The sequence below is a fragment of the Spea bombifrons genome, chromosome 2 (genome assembly GCF_027358695.1).
Source record: "Spea bombifrons isolate aSpeBom1 chromosome 2, aSpeBom1.2.pri, whole genome shotgun sequence".
Lineage (NCBI taxonomy): Eukaryota > Metazoa > Chordata > Amphibia > Anura > Pelobatidae > Spea > Spea bombifrons.
This window is the reverse complement of record NC_071088.1, coordinates 38,204,149-38,224,934: the sequence shown is the minus strand read 5'-3', so window position 1 is coordinate 38,224,934 and position 20,786 is coordinate 38,204,149. Positions and strand designations below refer to the sequence as shown.

At 40.2% G+C, this 20,786-nt stretch overlaps 1 protein-coding gene across 1 annotated transcript; it reads right to left on the bottom strand.

The window, feature by feature from the left end:
* Positions 1-1,153: 1,153 nt before the first annotated feature.
* On the bottom strand, positions 1,154-8,828 carry DDX20 (DEAD-box helicase 20). Its single transcript, XM_053457581.1, has 12 exons — positions 8,640-8,828; positions 7,436-7,530; positions 7,170-7,338; positions 5,620-5,734; positions 5,377-5,519; positions 5,146-5,284; positions 4,768-4,826; positions 4,133-4,215; positions 3,859-3,964; positions 3,106-3,207; positions 2,060-2,395; positions 1,154-1,990 (listed from the first exon to the last, which is right to left on the bottom strand). Exons 1-12 carry the CDS (start codon positions 8,821-8,823, stop codon positions 1,197-1,199), a joined length of 2,325 nt encoding a protein of 774 aa, XP_053313556.1. The 5' UTR covers positions 8,824-8,828; the 3' UTR covers positions 1,154-1,196.
* Between the last annotated feature and the right edge of the window lie 11,958 nt (positions 8,829-20,786).

Sequence of the window (20,786 nt, the reverse complement as noted above, 5' to 3'; positions counted from 1 at the left end):
TTACGTCGAGGAGACACAGGAATCCAGTGGAGTCACGTGAACGTACATCACATGACATGACTCCGCTCCATTCACTCACTCAGATTTCGAGCAACGCAGAGGGAAACAAAGTCTGCAAGCAGCATCAGATCTGCAGTTCAGGTAAGGCTGTATGAGTCTGCATGAATGAGGGAATGAATGAATATGTGATAGCATGGATATGCAAGTATGGGGGGGCAGTGCACAGGGAGGCTGAAAGTGAACTGCATGTGTTGGCTGCTTGTGCATGATAGGAGTGTGATTGCTAACAGCAATTACACTCCTATCATGCCCAGGCATACCCAGATTCCAGGACAGCTAACAACACACTCATCCTGGAACCTGGGCATGATAGTAGGTGCGTCTTATACATGGGAGCAGCTTATACATGGGGAAATATGGTATTTACTCTCAACCTTTAAGCAGGACAGGTCCTTAGTGCTAATAAAAGACAGTAAAGGCCACAAAATAGTTTATTTATGAATTCATGATTTTAAGCATTTCAGAACATTTACTATGATTCAAGAAATAAAATACCTGCACTGGATTCAATAACTTTTACTCATTTAAAATAAGAGAAATACAAAACATTTCTCAATGTTGTATCATTCTAGTTTCTTGCAGGTACCTTTAATTTTCCTCCCATATTACACTGTACAATACAAGCTGTGTGTACAAGGAATGTCTTACATTTGAAATGCGACAGAATGAAGTGTATTTGCTATCAAGAATGCAGGTATTCATGATGTACACGGGAGGTTTATAACCATTTTCACAATCTTGTGCACACAGAACTGTGTATGCGACAGCAGCAAAACAACATGGCTTGATAGTTGTTTTACTTGCTTATGAAATCATATCAGCATAGTTGAGCTACATAATTTCTAAAATAGACAAGCTACTTTTAAAATAATTCTGAGTACGACTACTAATTTCCAGGTGCAAACAGCATTAGACAGAAGGGGTAACATCCTGCTGATCCCAAGAACAGGTTGGTCTAGGATGTTAAGACATAACACATCTCGGTTGTGTATTTTCCCCGAAGGCTCTGGCAAAATTAGAAAAGCAGCTGATGGCACTGGAAATGTAAGCAAGTACTCAGAATTATTTAAAGGCAAATAGAAATATAATTCCCTTTTTGTGTATCTTCTGGTGTTTGGTCCCATTAAAAAGCAACGTCATGGCTTTAACATCTCATGCAGGTACACGGCATGCATGTGGTATGCAGACATCCAGTTAGACCTCTTGTAAATGTTGCGGTAGTAAGAACTAGAAACGGCAGAGTTGTATGTCTGCCATGCTTGATAATATGATCGCCAGTAGTCGGCATAGCTCACAGGGCCATAAGGAAAGGCACCGGGGCTCCTGTAGTCCAGCTGGTATAACTCATCACTTCTATCAGGGCAAATTTCCCTTCTAGATATGTGGGTTGCTCGCTTATTTCTTCGCTTGGACTTTTGAGCATTGCTGAAATCATCACCCTCCTCGGTGTAGCTGTGGGTTTTCACCAAGCTTCCCTCCTGGATCTCTGAAGGTGGTAAAATTTTTCTGTTGGATTTACAAACAGTCTTGGCTGTTTTTTCAGCGGAGACTACTGGGCAAGTGCTCAAAAGGTCTACAGACCTAATCTTCTCCTGTGTTTGGTCAGAATCCTTGTAACACTCTTCACTCTCTGATGACGAGCTGGATGAACTTCTGTCGCTTTCGGAAATCTCGCTTAAGTCATGGTTTTCAGGGCTATTGAATGCATCGGAAAGCTTTGCTTCATCATTCTTGTCCTTTCCATGGTCTTCAGCCGATTCACCTGGGCCAGTATACACACGGATAATTTCCACATGTTTTTCTAGGCCTTCCTTAATAAATTGCTCATAGTCTTCAACTAATTCAGCAAATGATGACGTGCAAACTACAGGTCGCTTAAAAGATGCCAAACTGGGAATTTTGGGAAGAGATTTTAGATCGTCCCTATTTTCTTCTGTCCTTTTTGTTTTTGTAGCTTTTATTTTTGTATCACTTGTTTCCTCCTTGGGGAAACCAGCACCTTTGATTTTTTCCTCAAGCTTTTCTCCTGTCCTTTTCATTTTTGTATCAATTTTTTCCTCTGTGGGAAAATCAACACCTTTAAATTGTTCTTGTTCTGGTGGGCTTCCTTTTTCTATAGTCTTTTTCTTAACCACTTTTTTCAGTTTCGTGTGGTTTGTTTTGGGGGGATCTTTGTGTGAGGGAATTTCAGGCAGAGAATTGCCTCGGATTACAGGAGGTTTTCTTGTCCCAGTGTCTTTGATTTCGGAACTGAAATCTTGTGATGTGACCTTCATGGCTTTGACCTCAACATCCCAGTTACAGGCCTTGCCCATTAACCCTTCTGGGATAGGATCTGTGCAAAGAAAACATGTAACTGTGTTTTTGCCTTCACAAAATAAGTAATCTTTTCTAAATATTTTCACATACACACCACGCACACATACTACTCTATTAGTGCTGGAAAAGTCTAAAAGAAAAGTCCACTGACAGCAAATTTGCAATCAATTTCCCCATAAAAATCAATGTATGATATTAGCTATGGAATTCTACACAAAAACCATAGACTGTTTTCAGTTAAGGAAAAACAGTGGTGGAATTTGCCAGTGAATAAAAATTATGCTTAGAAAGTGTATTAAGTGAGTGATGCTCAGGACATAGTACAAAATACATTTTATTCTTAATCTGCCGACAAACACAAAGCGGTTTATTCATTGAAGAGGGAGATGGCAGGAGTGTTTGCAGGGGAGTCAAAGTTTCTCAGGTAACATTATAAGGGACCAACCTCAAGGAGTTTCTGCTCTAAAAAACAGCTTAGATGGCCCTATAGAAACCATACTTAAATTGAAGAAATTTCGTCAATAACCGCCTAGACGACTAAACTATGCATTATGCACGGCTAGCTGAACCATATCTATAAAGAAATTTGTCAGGGGTGGCCCTACATAATGCATAGTCAAACCACAACTTTCCGGCAAGTTCTCTTGCCAACTCCATCTCTAGTAAATAAACCCCAAAACAACTCATTAGGTAACCTGCAATCATGAAGTTATGAAGACTACTTACCAGGCAGAGGGAGAAGATGGAGATTGCACTTCTGGGCAATACCCATCAATAAATTCTCCTCTTCTCCACGACAGCAGTAAGTGACAGATAGCCCATAGGTACCTGGAAGAGGAATAAAGGTTTATTATCTTCTTACAAATGGCACATAAACCTAATAAATTCCTCAGGGCACACAACATGTGCAGATTGTCTGCCACACTGACACAGGTACCGACGCAAAGGATCACTTTACATAAAGACACTTAAACCCTTAGGAACAGCAGCAGAAGTTTTAGCATTCATGAGATGACTTCATGCAAAATAATCTTTTTAACCAAGTTAGTGCACTAGGTCCATGGTTCATTTAAGATTTTATACGGATTTCACACAAAGGTGATTTTTAGTATCCATGTGTTTTTTGTAATAGCAGTGATTTGCAGTTAATAATTTATACACTAGACTTATAAAGACCAATGTGTTCTTCCCACATTCTTGCAGAGAACAAAATTATCCTGTTTTAAGTACATTGCCCTCTGTACTTCACAAGTTCAAGAGTGATGTCATTTTCTACAGCCCACTCAAAGTGTTATCATCAAAAAACAAACATACTCAAGCTCCTACATAAAATTAGGTAGCAGAATTAAGATGGTTATTCAGATGCAGACTTTGGAAAGTAAGCTATGACTCGCAGGTGTACAATTCCATAAGGTCCATTTTCAAAAATACCAAAAAATAAAAAGTTAACTAGCTGACATCTCATTCACAGTGGATTACCAAAACGTCCAGCTCTACCGATCCTGTGCATGTAGGTCTCCCAATCATGTGGCACATCCAGATTTATAACCAAATTTACTTTTTCTGCATCGATCCCACGAGATGTCTGAAGGATTAAAAAAAATACATGAATTTGGAGACATAATCAAAATTTGCAAGATAAAGCTAAGCTGTATTAAGAATAACGCATCACTCTACTGATCTCTAAGGGACAGAAAAACACCTAAAGACCAAATGGAAGCGTGCTTTGAACTAAGCCACGCTAGCCACTTACAAGATCTGTGGAAATTAACACGCGACAGTGAAACAGTTTCAGTTTGGCCATTGCTTCCAGTCTCTGGTTCTGATTCATGCTGCCTGGAAGTGAGAAATAAACACATAAAATCACATTATTATTATTATTTTTTTAAAAACAGGTATTTTAAGGAAGAAAAAAGAAACAAAGAAATCAAGATGTTATGGTTGTAATACTGCATTACTACCAATGGTACTCTTTTCTTTAGGAAGAGGGTAGGCTACCCACAATGCATCATTACATAACTTAGTAAACACATATGCAGGTTCTTGGTGGTTCTCTCTCCAAAACACCCTCTGTATCTTACCTTCATGATTTCCCTATTTTTCTTATGTTATTACCTCTGAATATGTTTCATAACCCAATGTTAATACCTAATAAGAGCAAAGTTTTGTGCACCAAATGGCACAAAATCCATGTCTAGGTCAACACAAGTACACACATGATACAAGTGCATATAAAATCTCACTACCCTACTGAAAGAAAAAAACATTGTAAAGTTATGACTGTGTGACTGGTGGCTAAAATAAAACAAAAAGGTGACTAACAGAACCTAAAATGATTACATCCCCATTATCTAGCGAACCAGCCCTCAAAAGCGCGCACCGACTTACCAGAGATGCACACGGCTGGAAATCCTTTGGTTGTAAGAACCTCAGCCAAGTGCTGGGCCCTAGGGTGACAGATGAAACAAATGTTACATTCCAGGTGATAAAGACCAGAACAACGCTAAGTCAGCAGAACTAGAATGTTGGCTATGAGGTCGCAAAACCAGTTGACCGTTTGTTTTACCAAAGTATCGCTCGTTTATTGACAACTCGGTGAACTAAAAGCCATCATTGTATTAACTCCGCAATATAATAGTGTCAGACATCCAGGTTTCCTCTGCAAACAGGGTTTTCCCTTTATACGCCATTTAGTGAATAAGCCTCAAGGCGGCAGGCTATAGTCATCTGGTTTGCTTAACTTAGTACTGCTTTTTTGACAGGTACCTGCTATGAAGGTTTGAGAACACCAAGGCTTGGTTGAAAGGAATTTTGCTGAACAGTTCTTGCAAATGTGTCACCTTCTCTTCAAAAATCTTATGAGGCAGCGGGTATGAATTCACCACTTTGTAATACTGCTTTAAACCTACGACAGAACATGAATATAATAAAAGCTTGAGACAATTACAGAAGGCCAAGCAGAAAACATGAACCAAAATTATCGTCTAAAATACTTACCCAGCAGGCTCGGGTCTGATACATTTAGCCTCACAAATGTTGGCTCCCTCATGTACCTAGTAAGTGCTTTTGCTAAGGATTCTGGGTAAGTGGCTGAAACAGCTAACATTTGTTTGTTGGCAGGAAGGGAAGAATATATCCAGCTGAACAAAAAAAGCAAAACAAAATGAAACGTGTTACTGGGCTTTACTGCCCATCAAAATAAAAATCAGTCCAAACTATGGTTGATATTTATTTGCTTACTTAATCTGTTCCTGGAAGCTACCCTCTTCCAGAAGCTTGTCAGCCTCATCGAGGATGAAAAGGCGGATGCTGGCAGTGTTAAGAAAGCCAATTTCTATTAATTGTTTAATACGGCCTAGAAAAAGCATGTTAAGAAGAGGTTACTGGCAGGGAAATCTGGAAACTATACAGAAACCATTAGTCAAGATGCTCTTTTAAGCAATTTACACATTACTGGATACAATTAAACACAAACCGAATTTTGGTCTTATTCTGAGATTCAGACAGGATGCTCCTTTACCTGATAACGAATGTATAATAACCATAGAAGCATGAGTGAGTGTGTGTGAATGGGCTATTGAGACTCACCCCAGAAGACGTGACATTCAGCTGTGGATTGATACAAGTCTGCTATAGTGGCTAGAAATGCAGCCCAACATATCTGTATATGATTTATAAGTTAATGCAAACAGCAGAATGTGCAGAGCTTGCCATGATAAAACCAATAAGTGTTGGCATCCAAGTTTCATGATAACCTACCATCAGATCATGTAAACCAAAATCATCGACAAGCATGCTTTCCATGCCAGACAACTAAAAGGTACTTTAAATTCCATTAACATTGGTAGGAATATTACATGGAATTCTAACTTACAACCTTTGATTTATTATTTTTATCTTCAGTTGTGTATCAGTAATACTGCGGTTAGAAATTTCTGTTCATGGGCTGCTGATATACACTATGTGCAGTCATCTGTTATCTGTGAATGAACCTAGCTTTGCAAAGACTTTGAATTCTTGAAATGCAAATCCACAAGAAAGCATTAGCGCAGATTAGGTGCTAATTAAATTGCAGATTTGCAGCATTTTGTTATCAATTTTTTGATTTTTTTCCCTAACATCTTATTAATACTAAAACTAAGCAGAGCATGTACATATATGTTAAATGTAAGAACATATGTTGTAGGGGGTGGGGAATCAATCAATGACTATGGAAGAATTAAGATGGAACATATATACAATATTAACTTGAGAAACACACAGCTATAATAACCACACTTTTATTAAAAGTAACACACTAAAATTAGACCAAAAAAACCAACAACATTATATATGCTAGAACCTGGGCATGATAGGAGTGTGATTACAGGCTCCAAATGCCATGCTACTCCCCCCCCCACTTACACATCCATGCTATCACACAATCATTCATTCACTCATTCATTCCTGAACTGCAGATCTCTCACTCACAGACTTCTGCAGGGGCCCAGCTGCTTCCCTCTGTGTTGATGTACGAGCAACTTCTCTTGTCCCGCCCCCAGGGGAAGAAGGATCGGAGCAGAGTCATGTGACATGCATTCACATGACTCGGCCGGGTTCCTGCTTTTCCTGGCCGGTACGAGAGACGCACCGGTAAGCAGCCTGGCCCCCGCGGACGATTATTTTCGGCTGTTTTTTTTTTTTAAAAATGTATTTTGCAGATAATGCCCTTTTCGGCCGATATATTTCGATATATTGGTGCATCCCTATATTAAACAGTATATTTTAGCTGCTTTTGAACATTTTATTACCAGGAGAGCCAACTGCTATATGACACTTCTTGAGCCTGGCCTTATCCTGGGGCAGTGGTGTCCCTCCTATAAAAACATGGCATTCTAACCCTTCCATGCGACTCCCAATCGATGTTATAACCGAGTGAATCTGAACAGCAATTTCCCTTGTAGGAGCCAACACCAGGATCTAAAAAAACAAAAATACAAAAAACAAAATTTGGGTAACATTTTCAGTTTAAGGTGAATGAATAGAATACAATAGTATATGCACATATGAAATATACCTGGGTTGCAGTGTTTTGCAGGATCAAAGAATCTAATGCAACCGTAGAGAAGACGCATGTTTTTCCAGTCCCAGACTTAGCTTGGACAATTAAATCTGGGAAAAAATAAATAAAAAGATATTACTTAGCAGTCTTCTAGTGTGTATTCTTGTTATATAGTGATTTAAATAGGTTAACCATTAGAAGAAACTGGTTGTTTTTGAGGACTAACCATGGGCAGGTAAATGGACAAAAAATGGTGGTCATGGTGTCTTCATACTTTTTTAGAAAGGCACAAAGAGACTGGATAGACTCTATTAATTTTAAAAATAAAATAATATAAAAAAGCTGTCACTGACTTGACACTGAGACCAAGCTGTATCTTAGTTAACTAAACCATTCTAATACACCTTACAATTATATAACCCCCTGCCTTCCGACAAATACACTCCAAAGAAGTGTCACCGTTCTCAAGTCCATCCTTCCTTCCTTTTCCAGACCTCCGTCGTAGCTGCTTATTGCCTCTTCCACATTTATAATCCCTCTAGTTTACTTATATTCCCCCATATCATAGTCTCTAATCTACAACTCACATCTTCCTATCTCTTTAAAAAAATTTTCACAGCTCATATTCATATTCCCAATTTACACTGTTATATGGTTTTGTGTCGCAAACTATCGTAAAAATGTATGCATGGCGGTAGAGCCCTATTTAAAGGGCCTTATTTTCTGGGTTTTTTTTAACCTATAAAAAGCGAATGCTATTGGATGCTTACCCCTGGTTGCTAAGCATTACAAAATTCCCATGATGGACAAACCACATGATTGACATTACCCAGGCGACAGAAGGCAACACCAGGTATCTGTACATGCATGCTTGCATAGGCAATGGGGGAAACTGGCACGGGCAGCTCTCCATGGCGGCTTGTTTCAGCAGCATCCAGATGTGCCATCAGCCAGGGGTGTGCAAAAATGAGGTGCTTAATCAATCAAGATTCCAGAAAGAAATTTAAAATGGCAGCCATATCCACATTTGACATGACTGTTCCTTTGCATTATGTAGAATTCATGCAGAAGCCCCAAATAAGAATTTTATGGTTGAGACCAGAACAGTTCTCTCCCTTACTCTCATTATATATATATATATATATATATATATATATATATATATATATATATAATATTCACGGATCCAACCCCCCCCTAACATCTTAAATGCACTCACCAAGTCCGCACCTTCCCAGCGGAATTGCCTTGCTCTGAATTGGTGACGGTCTGTTGAATCCCGCGGCCTCCAGCCCCTCTAACACGGGCTGAGACAGAAGCAGCGAGCTAAAGTCTGACGTCTCCCCGGGATCTAACAGCACATCACCCGTGCGAGGCCGAGAACCGAGCGTGTGCGCCGCCATCTTCCCGTCACCAAGGAGATGTGGGACAACAAGGAGAACTTTATTGCTCGCTGCGACTGCAACAAAAACAAAACGCGAGCAGTAGGGAAATTCGTGTGACAGAGCAAGCGACAGCCTATGAATTGCTCTATTATTGATAAGCAATACGAGAAAATAGAGCTGCAGCGGAAAAGGCGGGACTGGCAGGCAGGCTATAGACATTAAGCCCTTATTATTTAAAACATTTATCTCCAATGTATGTAGTATGCATTATTAATATTGTGCACAAATTAAACACACATAAAAGACATAAATGTACCTTAAGTCCATAATAGGGGCAATGATTTTTATTTATATATATATATATATATTTATATATATATATATACCGTATATACACACAATGTGTGCACTGAAAAAGTGAATACATGTTATAAAAAATATTGACATGTGTAAAAGCAATTAGCAATCTTTATATATACATCTATTCTATAGATAAGGCCATTTTGGATGTGACAGGTTATTTTGGCATGTTTTTTTTAACATTGGGCACACTACTACACTAATTCACAATTAGTATATAGCTCACAAGCACCTTTGTTAATCACCATGGATAAGACGAAGATAAATCATGCGTTTTAAGCGGCACTTCTTGTCATTTTGGGTCATTTTTGGACTGAATGCCTTAGTCTGCAAGGTCATGTGAAATGTTTATGCCTTTGGTTCTTTAGATGGAATAACAAAAATAAATAATAGTACAAGCAATAGAGCATTTTTATGCTTGAATTTGTTATAATTTTAGATAAGACCCTTATACCCTTTACCAGAAACTAAGTTACCTCTGGCGCTGCCCTAGATCAAACCCTGCCCCTTGGATTTGAGACAGGGGACTGCTGCCCCTTGTGGACCTGCTGCCCCCTGTGGACCTGCTGCCATAGGCCCAGGCATAATCAGTCTAGGCCAGAATACATCACTGCCCTTTACTGTTCTACATAGCACCGTGATATTGGAACATTTAGTATATATGATTTATATAGCTCATTCCTTATAAGCATACCTGGGAACTTCTGAGCACCGGCTACCCGGAGCCTTCCCTTGCTGGACGCGGCCAGGACTGCCCACTGACATCCAACCAGCCTTTTAAATCAAATACTCTAAACAAAAAACATAAAGTAGGTATAAGAGACTTTTAGAATAAATGAATTTAGCTGTGATTGTAACAGTTCCCTTCCCTCACTGTCATTATAAAATATTGTAATATGCTGATCGGTAGCCTCCTTTCAGTCATTCCTGTGTATTTACGCAAACACACAATACTTTTATTTAAGAAGCTATGTAAACGGGCAGTCTTCTTGAAAAGAAAGCCCCTGGTAGGTTTGTGTCACCGAACTCTATTTAAAGCTATAGCAATACTATGGAAATTGGCCTAGTCCAACCAACACCAATATTGAGAAAAAATTAACATAGAAAAAAAAGATGTAATATGATCAAGCTATCATTTCACCCCATAACTCATTGCACCTATGATAAGAAACAAGTATCCCTACTCTCTGAAGGCTTGTCCAATATGAAGTTTAATTAGGCCTGTCTGGCAACCACAGAGGGGGGTGTGAAGTGGCTTGTGTATTAAATATTTGCACCCAGCAGGAAGAAGAGCAAAAAAGAGGAAGAAGACTCAACCTATTTCTAGTGTAAACCCAAAGGAACTGTTGTACATTGGTAATTGCTACATAAAGAAATATTAAAATCCGCAGACTAAATAATACGTTTGAAAATTGATGCAATCTGTCGCTGTAATAGACATGAAGCTTCAAGTTATTGGTATGTCACTTCTGCTCACTTGCATGAAACATGAATTACATTATTTTGTAATAGACTTTGCCTTATGTGCTGTTTCATCTAATGGTTTATCTCATAACAACACAGAAACTTTTATTTCCCAATTTTTATCAGTGTGACACATCACATGTTCCAGGCAAAAATTGTGAGTGGGACAAAATTTAGGTGATTAAATAATATTTTTTGGAAATTCAAGAGTACTTAAAATTGTTTCTAATTCTACCAGTAGCAACAGAAGTGGTGATTTCTACAGGGTAGGTGGACCAGTACCTTCAAGTACCAAATTAAAATGTCAACCTAACCACAGCCCTTTGTGCATAAAGAACACAATAGATTCCTTCAGATTTTAGAGCACTGCACCACTGTCCACAGAAAGATCAAAACATTTAAGATGATGGCCCAGTTTGTGTATGGGAGCAGCCATCCTAGCATGTTACCAGGGGGTTTGCAGGATTATATATTAAATATAGGCCTCTTCTTTAGATCTGACAGATCCTTCATCAACTATGCTAGAAAACAGGTTACCTCAAGTTCAAGTTAAAAAGTGGACTGGGAGAGGCCAGACTGACTGGGCCTATGCGTGGCCGATGTGGCCGCCAGGGCCGTCTTTAACGCAGTGCAAAAGGGGCAGCTGCCCCTTGAGCCCACAGCAACCGCAGTCACTGGGGCCTGCTTCGTACCTGTGCATTGCTTGCACACGGTGCGAGCAACATTTCTTGTACCGCCAATGGGATACAGGAACCCACGTCACATGCTGCGCGTCTGCGTTCCCTGGGTGGTAAAACCGAGGTTGTTCAGGAGTGCGAGCAACACAGAAGGAAGCAGCGGGCCCCTACGGAAGTCTGTGAGCGGCACAGAGACATCTGCAGTTCAGGTAAGGGGTGGGGGAGGCTGTATGAATGAGGGAATGAATGAGTATCTGAAGGAAAGAATGAATATTTGTGAATGAGTATATGTAAATGCGTATCTGAGTGAGGGAATTAATAAATATCTGTGAATTAATACATTTCTGTGAATGAGTGAATGAATATCTGTGAATGAGTGAATGAATATCCGAATGAGTGAATGAATGAGTATCTGTGAATGAGTATATGAATGAGTGAATGAATATTTGTGAGTGAATAAATATGTGTCTAATAGCATGGATGTGTAAGTAGGGGCATGGGACAGAGAGGCTGTTTGGGGGCAAAGATGGCAAGTTCTATGCTTCCAATCTGGGTGCTAGGCTGGTCCTGTGGATGCAATCTGGGGGCCAGGGCTGATTTTATACTAAAGGAGGGTGGCTGGGTAGCATTTATACACAATGTGGGGCTGGCTGGGGGCAATATGCAGGGGCATTAATTCACAAGGGGGTGCTGACTGGGGCATCACATAAATCAATACTAAAGGAAGGCTCTATGGTGGGATACATACACAATGTGAGGCTGTCTGGTGGGATAAATACACAATGTGGGGCAGGCTGGGGGCATAGATACACAATAAGGGCTCGCTGGAGTGCACAAATACACCTGGGGGCTGGCGCCATTAATACACAAGGAGGCACCTGGGGCCATCACATAAATCAATACCATAAGGAGGGGCCAGCTGGGGGCATAAATACACATAGGGCTGGCTGGGGGCAATACACAAGGGGCAAAAACACAAAAGACATAAGCAGTGTGGAAAAAAATATATTGTTAGCTTAGCCCGTCCAGATGCAGGTGTCAGTGTGGCAGAGTCTGCCCTGGTGTGTGTGTTTAGGTGTCGGTGTTGCAGAGTCTGTCTTGATGTGTGAGTTTGGCTTTTGGTTTGGCAGAGCCTGTCCTAGTGTGTATTTGGGTGTCAGAGCTTGTCTGGTATGTACCGTATTTATCGGCGTATAACACGCACTGGTGTATAACACGCACCCCCATTTTAACAAGGAAATTTGAGTAAGAAAAAATAATTTTAACTTGGAAGCTATGAACTTAATGTTGGAATAATATTTATTACATTATAACATTTATTATAACATTTATACCACTTATAAGGCAAATATGAAAGAAAAAGCACCTCTTTGAACAAAAAAACTGAACAAAAAAAACTTCATCAGAATCACTGCTATCTGGGAAACCACACACACACAGTAAGACACACAGTAAGACACACACACTCAGACACACACACTCAGACACACACAGTAAGACACACACACACTCAGACACACACACACACACACTCAGACACACACACACTCAGACACACACTTAGACACAGACTCAGAGACGCACACAAACACACTCAGACACACACTCCCTAACCCCCCTTCTCAGGATCTCCTCTCTCATTCCCTAACCCCCCTTCTCAGGATCTCCCCTCTCCAACCCTAACCCCCCTTCTCAGGATCTCCCCTCTCCAACCCTAACCCCCCTTCTCAGGATCTCCCCTCTCCCTCCCTAACCCCCCTTCTCAGGACCCCCCCCGGTCACTTACCTTCAACTCCTGTGTTGGAAGCGTGAGGCGTTTGTCTCGGGTGCCGGCGCTTCACTGCTGAGCGCCGGCGTCTGATGTCATATGCCGGCGCCCAGTGTGAAGCGCCGGCACCAGAGACAAACGCCTCACACTTCCAACACAGGAGTAGAAGCGCTGAGGCAGGCGGCGGCAGGCGGCGGCGGCAGGCGGCGGCAGCGGCAGGCGGCGGCAGGCGGCGGCCGGCGGCCAGCAGAGGAGTCCTGGATTTCTGTCAGTCAGGGGGGCCCGAGAGTTGCCGAGCGGTCGTCTTCAGCAACCGCTCGGCACCCCTTGGGCCCCCCTGACTGGTAGAACTCCAGGGCCCGATCGCAGTTGCGACCCCGGTAGATAAATACGGTATGTTTGGGTGTCGGTGTTGCAAAGCCTGTCATGGTATGTGTTTTTGGGTGTCAGCGTGGCAGAGCCTGTCCTGGTGTGTGTTTGGTCATCTGTTTTCTGGCACTTTACTTACTGTAGGAATAAATTGAACTATTAAATTTGTATTTATCCAGAGATAAAACGCGCTCTTGAATTTGTAGTTATTTCAGAGGACAAACTTTCTAGGCCCAGAAATCAGTGAGCAATGTAGAGATAGTGGAACAGCACTCCAATATTTCTGGTGCTCGAACTGGGCTCCACCAGCACCCCAAAATATCACAAATAAAGTCGCTCAGCTCAGAAATTAGTGAGAGGAAAAGTAAAGGTTTTATGTTATTTAATCTATGTCAATCTGCATATTTTATTAAAAGGATTAATCTCACTAAATTCAGTGTATGATGCCTTTTTAGTGTACTGATGTACTCCCAATCCCATTCTACCTTATGCTATCTGCCTAGCACTGTACACATCCAGTACACATGGATGCCGAGGAGTTAACATTCTGTCTATTTTATTTATTTCTATGAAAAGGCTCACCAAAATCTTCAGCATCAGGCCCACTCGGGGACAAATAAAGTTGTGTGAGTGCACGAGTGAGGAGCGGCCGTGCAGGAGGCAGCGAAGGAGGGACCAAAGGAAGCGGCACCGGACCCGGCACCTGTGGTTAGTGGGTACTGTGGGTGGCTCTGTTGGGGTCTCTGGCAGTGACCCTGACAATCACTTACATGGAGAACACATGGGAAGAAGGCAAGCCGGCGGAGGCAGTGTGATACTTTGGGAAATGTTCTTTTGGGAATCCTTGGGTCTTACCATACCATGTGGATGTACTTTGATATGTACCACCTACCTAGGCATTGTTGCAGACCATGTACACCCTTTCATGGACACGGTATTCCCTTATGGCATTGGCCTCTTTCAGTAGGATAATGCGCCCTGCCACAAAGCAAATATGGTTCACAAATGGTTTGAACTCAATCCAATGGAGAATATGTGGGATGTGCTGGACAAACAGGTCTGATCCATGGAGACCCCACCTCGCAACTTGGTACCAGATACCACAGTACACCTTCAGAGGTCTAGTGGAGTCAGGCAGGTAGTCATAATGAAATGGCTGAATGGCGTACATGCAACACAAAAAATAAATCATACTGTGATTGCAGAAAACCACTTAGGAGAGTGTAGGGTCCAGTTTTCATTCTAAATCATTGTAGGTAGAAATAATCAGTACTACCAGCAGAGGGCACTAATGGCACATCATTAGAAGGCTTATTTATTTACACAAACAAATTAATGGTCTAATTGTATTTATCAAAAAAGTATGATTAAGATAAGTCATCTTTTAGGTTTTAACAGGGAGAGCTAAATCAGGTTTTTTTAAATTATAATATACTTCATTCATACTTTACATAAATAAACTATTTTAACAAATAACAACTTCTTTTGTGATAACATAAACAAAAACACAAATTTCTTTAACCCCTTAAGGACCAGGGCCATTTCACACCACAGAGTCATTTTCTTGTTTTTTCAATGTCTTCAACTATAATATCCCTCTTTCTCAGTGTACCCACACAAATTATATATTGGGGTTTTTTTTCAGCACCTGTGTCACAGTTTAACTTGCATATAAATTTTACACAACTAATTAGGGGGTAGAATTTGAATTAACTCGTCCCCATTTGGCAACCACAGTATATGCTTAGGTTTTTAATCTGATTAGGTCTTTGTAGAACAAATATTACAAGGTGCTTGTCACTTTTTAGTTTAGCATGGTTGGACAGTATCGTCAATAATGGTCACCACCCCATAAAACTATATGTTACTAAAATAAGACAATCCTGGGTATTTCACTAGAACTAATATAAGTGAGCTTCAACTCACAGAAATGTATTTAATAACTAGACATGGACACAGGCAGAAAGTTTGTGTGTGTTTTCGTCTTCTGTTCAGACAAAATGTGTCCAACATATTCGTTTTCGGAAATCCCATTCGTCCGTCCACGTTGCCGTGGAAACAAGAAATGAACACGTAGAAGTTAAATTAAATTGGCAAGAGTCTCCTCTTAGTGTAGTTAAAATGGCAGCGACAAACAAATGAACGAAGAATTTTGTATTTTTGTTTCTTTTGTCCAATGTTGCATTGGTTCGTTAATCGGACGAATGGACAAAACGGTTAAAATTCGCCACGAAAACGCATTTGTACAGAAACGAATGCGCACGTCTATAAATAAAACCCCTTTTTGGAATAATGACTAACACTAAAGGATCTAGGAACACATTTTATTTGGTATAAACTGAACTTTATTTTTCTTTTTAGCTTTCTCTAAATGTAATGCATTTTTTGTAGTTTGTATACTTCTGTTGCCCTATTTGTGTAGAAGAGTAGCCTGTTAATCACAAATAAATTTCCTCATTTTTATTTTATTTTTATTACATTTTAGTATTCCTTATGTTGAGGACAATTGCACATTTTGCTGAACCAAATGTTTATTTCAAAGTGTGCTATGTTGGATATTTTTATGCTGTATAGAACTGGTAGATTAAACACCGTTATACAAAAAGCATTTTGTAAAAATAAATCTACATATTGTCAGCCAACTACAAGGGTTAATAACAAGGAAATAATTGAGCCTTTTCAATAAAACACAGTATCTCAAGCTGTGAGGGTACTGAAGCCTAGACATGTCACTAACTAGCAATCCCTTTTTAATATTCAAGATAATGCAGTGATTAATTACACACTTCTCCAGTGTGACAGTGTCCCCCGGGCGTGATGGTTGGAATTGCTTCGCCTGAGTGGCTGCAAGCGTCGTCCCTCTCAAAATTCTGAGCTGATCTGTAATTTAACAATATTCCTTTTTTTTGGCTGTACAGGGCCTGATAAGCAATTTGGGCATAAAACTCGAATGGAATTAGACTGTTTATTTGCCAAAAACATCTAATGCAGCATTACCATTTTAAACATTGCTTGTATCATACCTGATCATACTGTTTCAGCCGAGATACTGATGAGCGTAAAATAATTGACCCTATCATTCAAATTTGACATAAAAATAACAATTATTGTAAAAAAATATATATTTGCATGAAAGTTAAAAGCTTTCTGAGCTTTCCTGTGCATGGCACCCAAAACTGATTCAGACACATTTTTCAATTCGGCTTGACTCATTTGCTTTCAGACAACAAATTTTGTTTCCTGGCCTTTCGCTCAGATGAAATTTGGAGGGTTTTTGTTTGAAAATTAAATTTGTTGCAATATAGATTTAATGCAAACTTTCGTTTAATCGGGATTACTTCCACATTACAAATTAATCTATATGTGTTGCCGCTTTACTAATTTGTGCACAGCCAGGGCCTTGGTTTGGTAGATCTTATTTGCATGTCTGGGAACACTCTGAGTTTCACCAGGAGTCTCCAAGTGAATCATGGCTTCTCTATGGCAGGGGTAGGGGAGTGTTGTTCAGCCATGTCCCCTCACTGTCCAATTTCCCTCCCAACCCATCTAATGCTATCTGGGGCTAGTCCCATAGTTGATCCATCCTGCTGCATGTGTAAGCAGACAAATCCCTTATAGAGATGACACCCAATTAATATATCAGCAGGGGCATAGAGTAAGACTATATAAGCTGGCACAAATTTAAAGTTGCAACGTTGCTGTTTTGGTGTAGCCTGCTGCAATTTGGCAGTTTTGACCTTGCTTGTTATCTGGCAAGAGTCTTTTGCCTTGCTGTTTGCCAATTTTTCTACCAGTATTTATGTCAGCCTGAGTCTTCTGTTACTGTATCCTACACCGTCTACTACAAGGTGCACTCTCTAAAAGTAACTCATCAGTGGGCAGAGAAGGGGACAGCCTATCTGCCTACAACTCTACAAGATAGGCCCAGCAGCTAACCTCATCCCTTCCACAACTAACCAAGCCCCATGCGACTGTCCCAACCCCACCTTGAAGGCAGGGAAAGTTCCAGGAAGCCTGCCCTTGGATGTTACCAGATATGATTATTGGTGGTAGGAAGTAGGAGTAAGACCAGTTCAGGTCATTCAAGGTCAGTTCACCAGTAGTAAGAGAGGGCAGAGGATAAAGTAAAACACTAGATTTAAATAACATAGAATAATTTAGGATTAGGAATTAGGATTAGGGCACATTCAGGACCCATGCTACATTATGCCTCTGCTAGTTTTCTTGTTTGTTATATACCACTTTAGCTTTTGGTATCTCTTAGGCTCAAACAGCAGTGAAGTATCATTGTCTCAATTTATTATGATTGTCACATTAGTGGTAGTAGCAAGTAAAATGTAAAATCTGTTTGTTTAAAAAAACAGCAAAATATTTGTAAATCAGTAACATTTATTTAGTAAGCTTACAGTATATAATATTTTAATTATGTGCAACACAAGATACTGCACACTTTTTTATAATACTCTCGCAGAATGCACAGGGCAACAATACATTTTAAAAAAAACACAAAACATACTGTACAGCATAGATCACCTTCGTCTTTTCCTTGTCCTTATTCCAGCTATTTAACACCTCACTAACCTTCTGAACATTGGTTTAAAGAGTGAAATGGGCTAGTTTGCCCCCAAGGCACGTCCTGTGTGCCTAATATGTATTAATAAAAGGTATTTTGATGAAACAGCTGGGTGCCATAATTCCAATTAGCCACAGAATGACCACGGCTCCATCATATGTCTTACAAACTGAATTTAGGGACAGATGTCAACAAAAAAAAAATGAGATAGAATGAATAATTGAATTTACCAATTAAACCTTGAAGGTCACATTTATGAAGCAGGGCTTTTCTTCAGTGAAGTGTACAGTCTCTTCTGGCAAATGGTGCGTAATATTTATTCCTATGATGATGGAACGTTTTTTGAGAGTAGGGGTAAGCAAAAAAACAGAATGGTTTTGTGGCAGACATTTTAATAACTGCCCCATAGGCACCATAAGCTTTGTTCTACTCATTGGTGACCTTGTACAGATGCGTTGTCTCCATCTGCTTTCTAAGAGCATCATTAGTGGTAAATACACATAATATGCCCAGGCCTAACCCAACGGGCAAGTTTGAAACCCATTTATAATATATCCCGAGAAAATATGCGTAGCCTAGATCATTAATGTGCCATTTTACTGATATTACTGTTTACTAGCAGTAACCTTTAGAGGGCGCTCAAGTCCAAATTGTAGTTTGGTTCTGGAATTGCTACAATGCAAAATGTTTTCAGATGCAGGAATGCCTTCTTGCATCAGCGAGGCAGAGTTTGCCATTCTAATATCTTTCTTTCAGTCCAAAAAATGGGATTTCACTGAAATTTACTTATCTTTGTTTAAACGTAAGAAGTAGATTGTAAACTTGCAAGAGCAGGCCCCTCTTCTCCTTTATTTAACCAGTTTCTTATTGAGTGTGATTTTAAGTTAGCGATTATCTAAATGCCGACAACAGGAGGTACACAAAATTGTTTTTTTTTTATGTTTTTTTTTTTCTTCTGGGAGCACCATTGCATGTATTTATTTCATTTACTGAACTGTAAAATACAAAATGTTTGAAAAAGTCAACTATTATAGTTGAATACTGATATGATTTTTTTTCAACAGATCAATAACTATTTTCATTTTTTTTTCACACACCAGACTTAGGTTTACAGTATTTTAATTATGACTGTGGAGGAACAGACTCTTTTAAAGCCTACAGATGAACGGACTGCTTGTGAAAGCTCAGCTTTCATATGGCTTTATGTTTTTTCCTGGATTCCAACATTTGACTTGCATTCCTTGGATTCGTTATGCCTTTCAACCAAAAGGAGCACAAGGGAAAATGGGTCACATGATGTCAGGGTCATGTTAAAATATATAAATAGTTTCTGTGTTCATTACAATCTCTTTACATGCCTAAAATCCACCATTATCATGCCTTCACGTAGGGCTGCAAACGCAACACTTGATAACCTTAACCAAGCACTTAGTTTCGTTCATCTTACTGCAAAACAGTGAGGTATTGTGGATGTATTTCGACAAAACTATTTGTAAACTGAATTAATGGATCTCATCAATAGAACTACATAGCATAGATCAGTGGTGCCTGATGAGTACCCCTTCCTTACAGGTTATAAAAATAGACACACAAACTCTTTAGCAATAGCTGCTTTAGTTAGGCCTCTAACTTCTGTTGGGCCCCAGTGCTTTATATCTGCAGCACCAATAAATCATGTGTTACCTTCTCTGTTTCATCTTAAAAATCATTGAAAAATTAATGAAAGCGAGGGGTTTTTTTTGCAAATAGTGAGGTTGATAAAGATAAACATATACCGTATTCGCTTGATTATAAGACAAGTTTTTTCCCTTTTCTTATATTCGAGGTCAAATAGAAGTCTGACTACAAGAGTAAGATCCAGATCCCCCCGCAGCGCTGCAGGGGACCCGGATCCTCCACTTTGGCAGCCGGTGGATGTCTGCGCACAGACAACCTCTGCTGCTGCCGGCACTCCCTCTGGGGCTTCTATGACGGAGCGCCGGCATCACATGACCTTCCGGTGCTCCACCATAGAAGCCCCAGCGGAAGTGCCGGCAGCGGCAGAGGTTGTCTGTGCGCATCACACAGACCTCCACAGGCTGCCCCCACTAGACACCAGGAAGTCTGAAGCACAGGGGACAAGTCTAGGGATGTCGGGGCATGTGGGGGGAAGTAAGAGTGGCATATGGGGGGTATAATGGTTTCTTGGAGGCAGAGTGGTATATAGGGGGTTAAAGGGCATGTCAGGGAGGCAGAGTGGCAAAAAGGGGGTTGAAAGGTATATCAGGGAGGTAGAGTGGCATATAAGCCATATCTGCGGGGCATAGTGGCATATAAGGGGGTATAAGGCATATAAGGGGGGGAAATGTGCATAACTGGGGGCAGAGTGGCAAATAAAAGGAAATAAAAACAAAAAAATCATTTTTCTCAATCAGTTTTTATTAAATATGAAAAAAATTGTTTACATGTGAATTAGTATTTACTGGTAAAACCTTTTTCCTATAGGGTAGTCTTATATCCAGGCTTTTTCTTTTTTTTCCTAAATGAATATTCAAATTTTGGGGGGGTCGTCTTATAATTGAGCAAATACGGTATTTGGTCAGCTGTCTTTTCCATCGTTAACTGCATCCCATGTTATCCTCAGTGGAAACAGCTGATGGTGGGATATTCTGTCACTGACATGAAGGATCAACAGTGCCGCTCCTTCTTTACATTCCTGGATAAGAGAACAGACATCTAGGACTATTCTCACCAGCACAGTGGAAATGGAGGCAGCAAATGGCTCATAAAT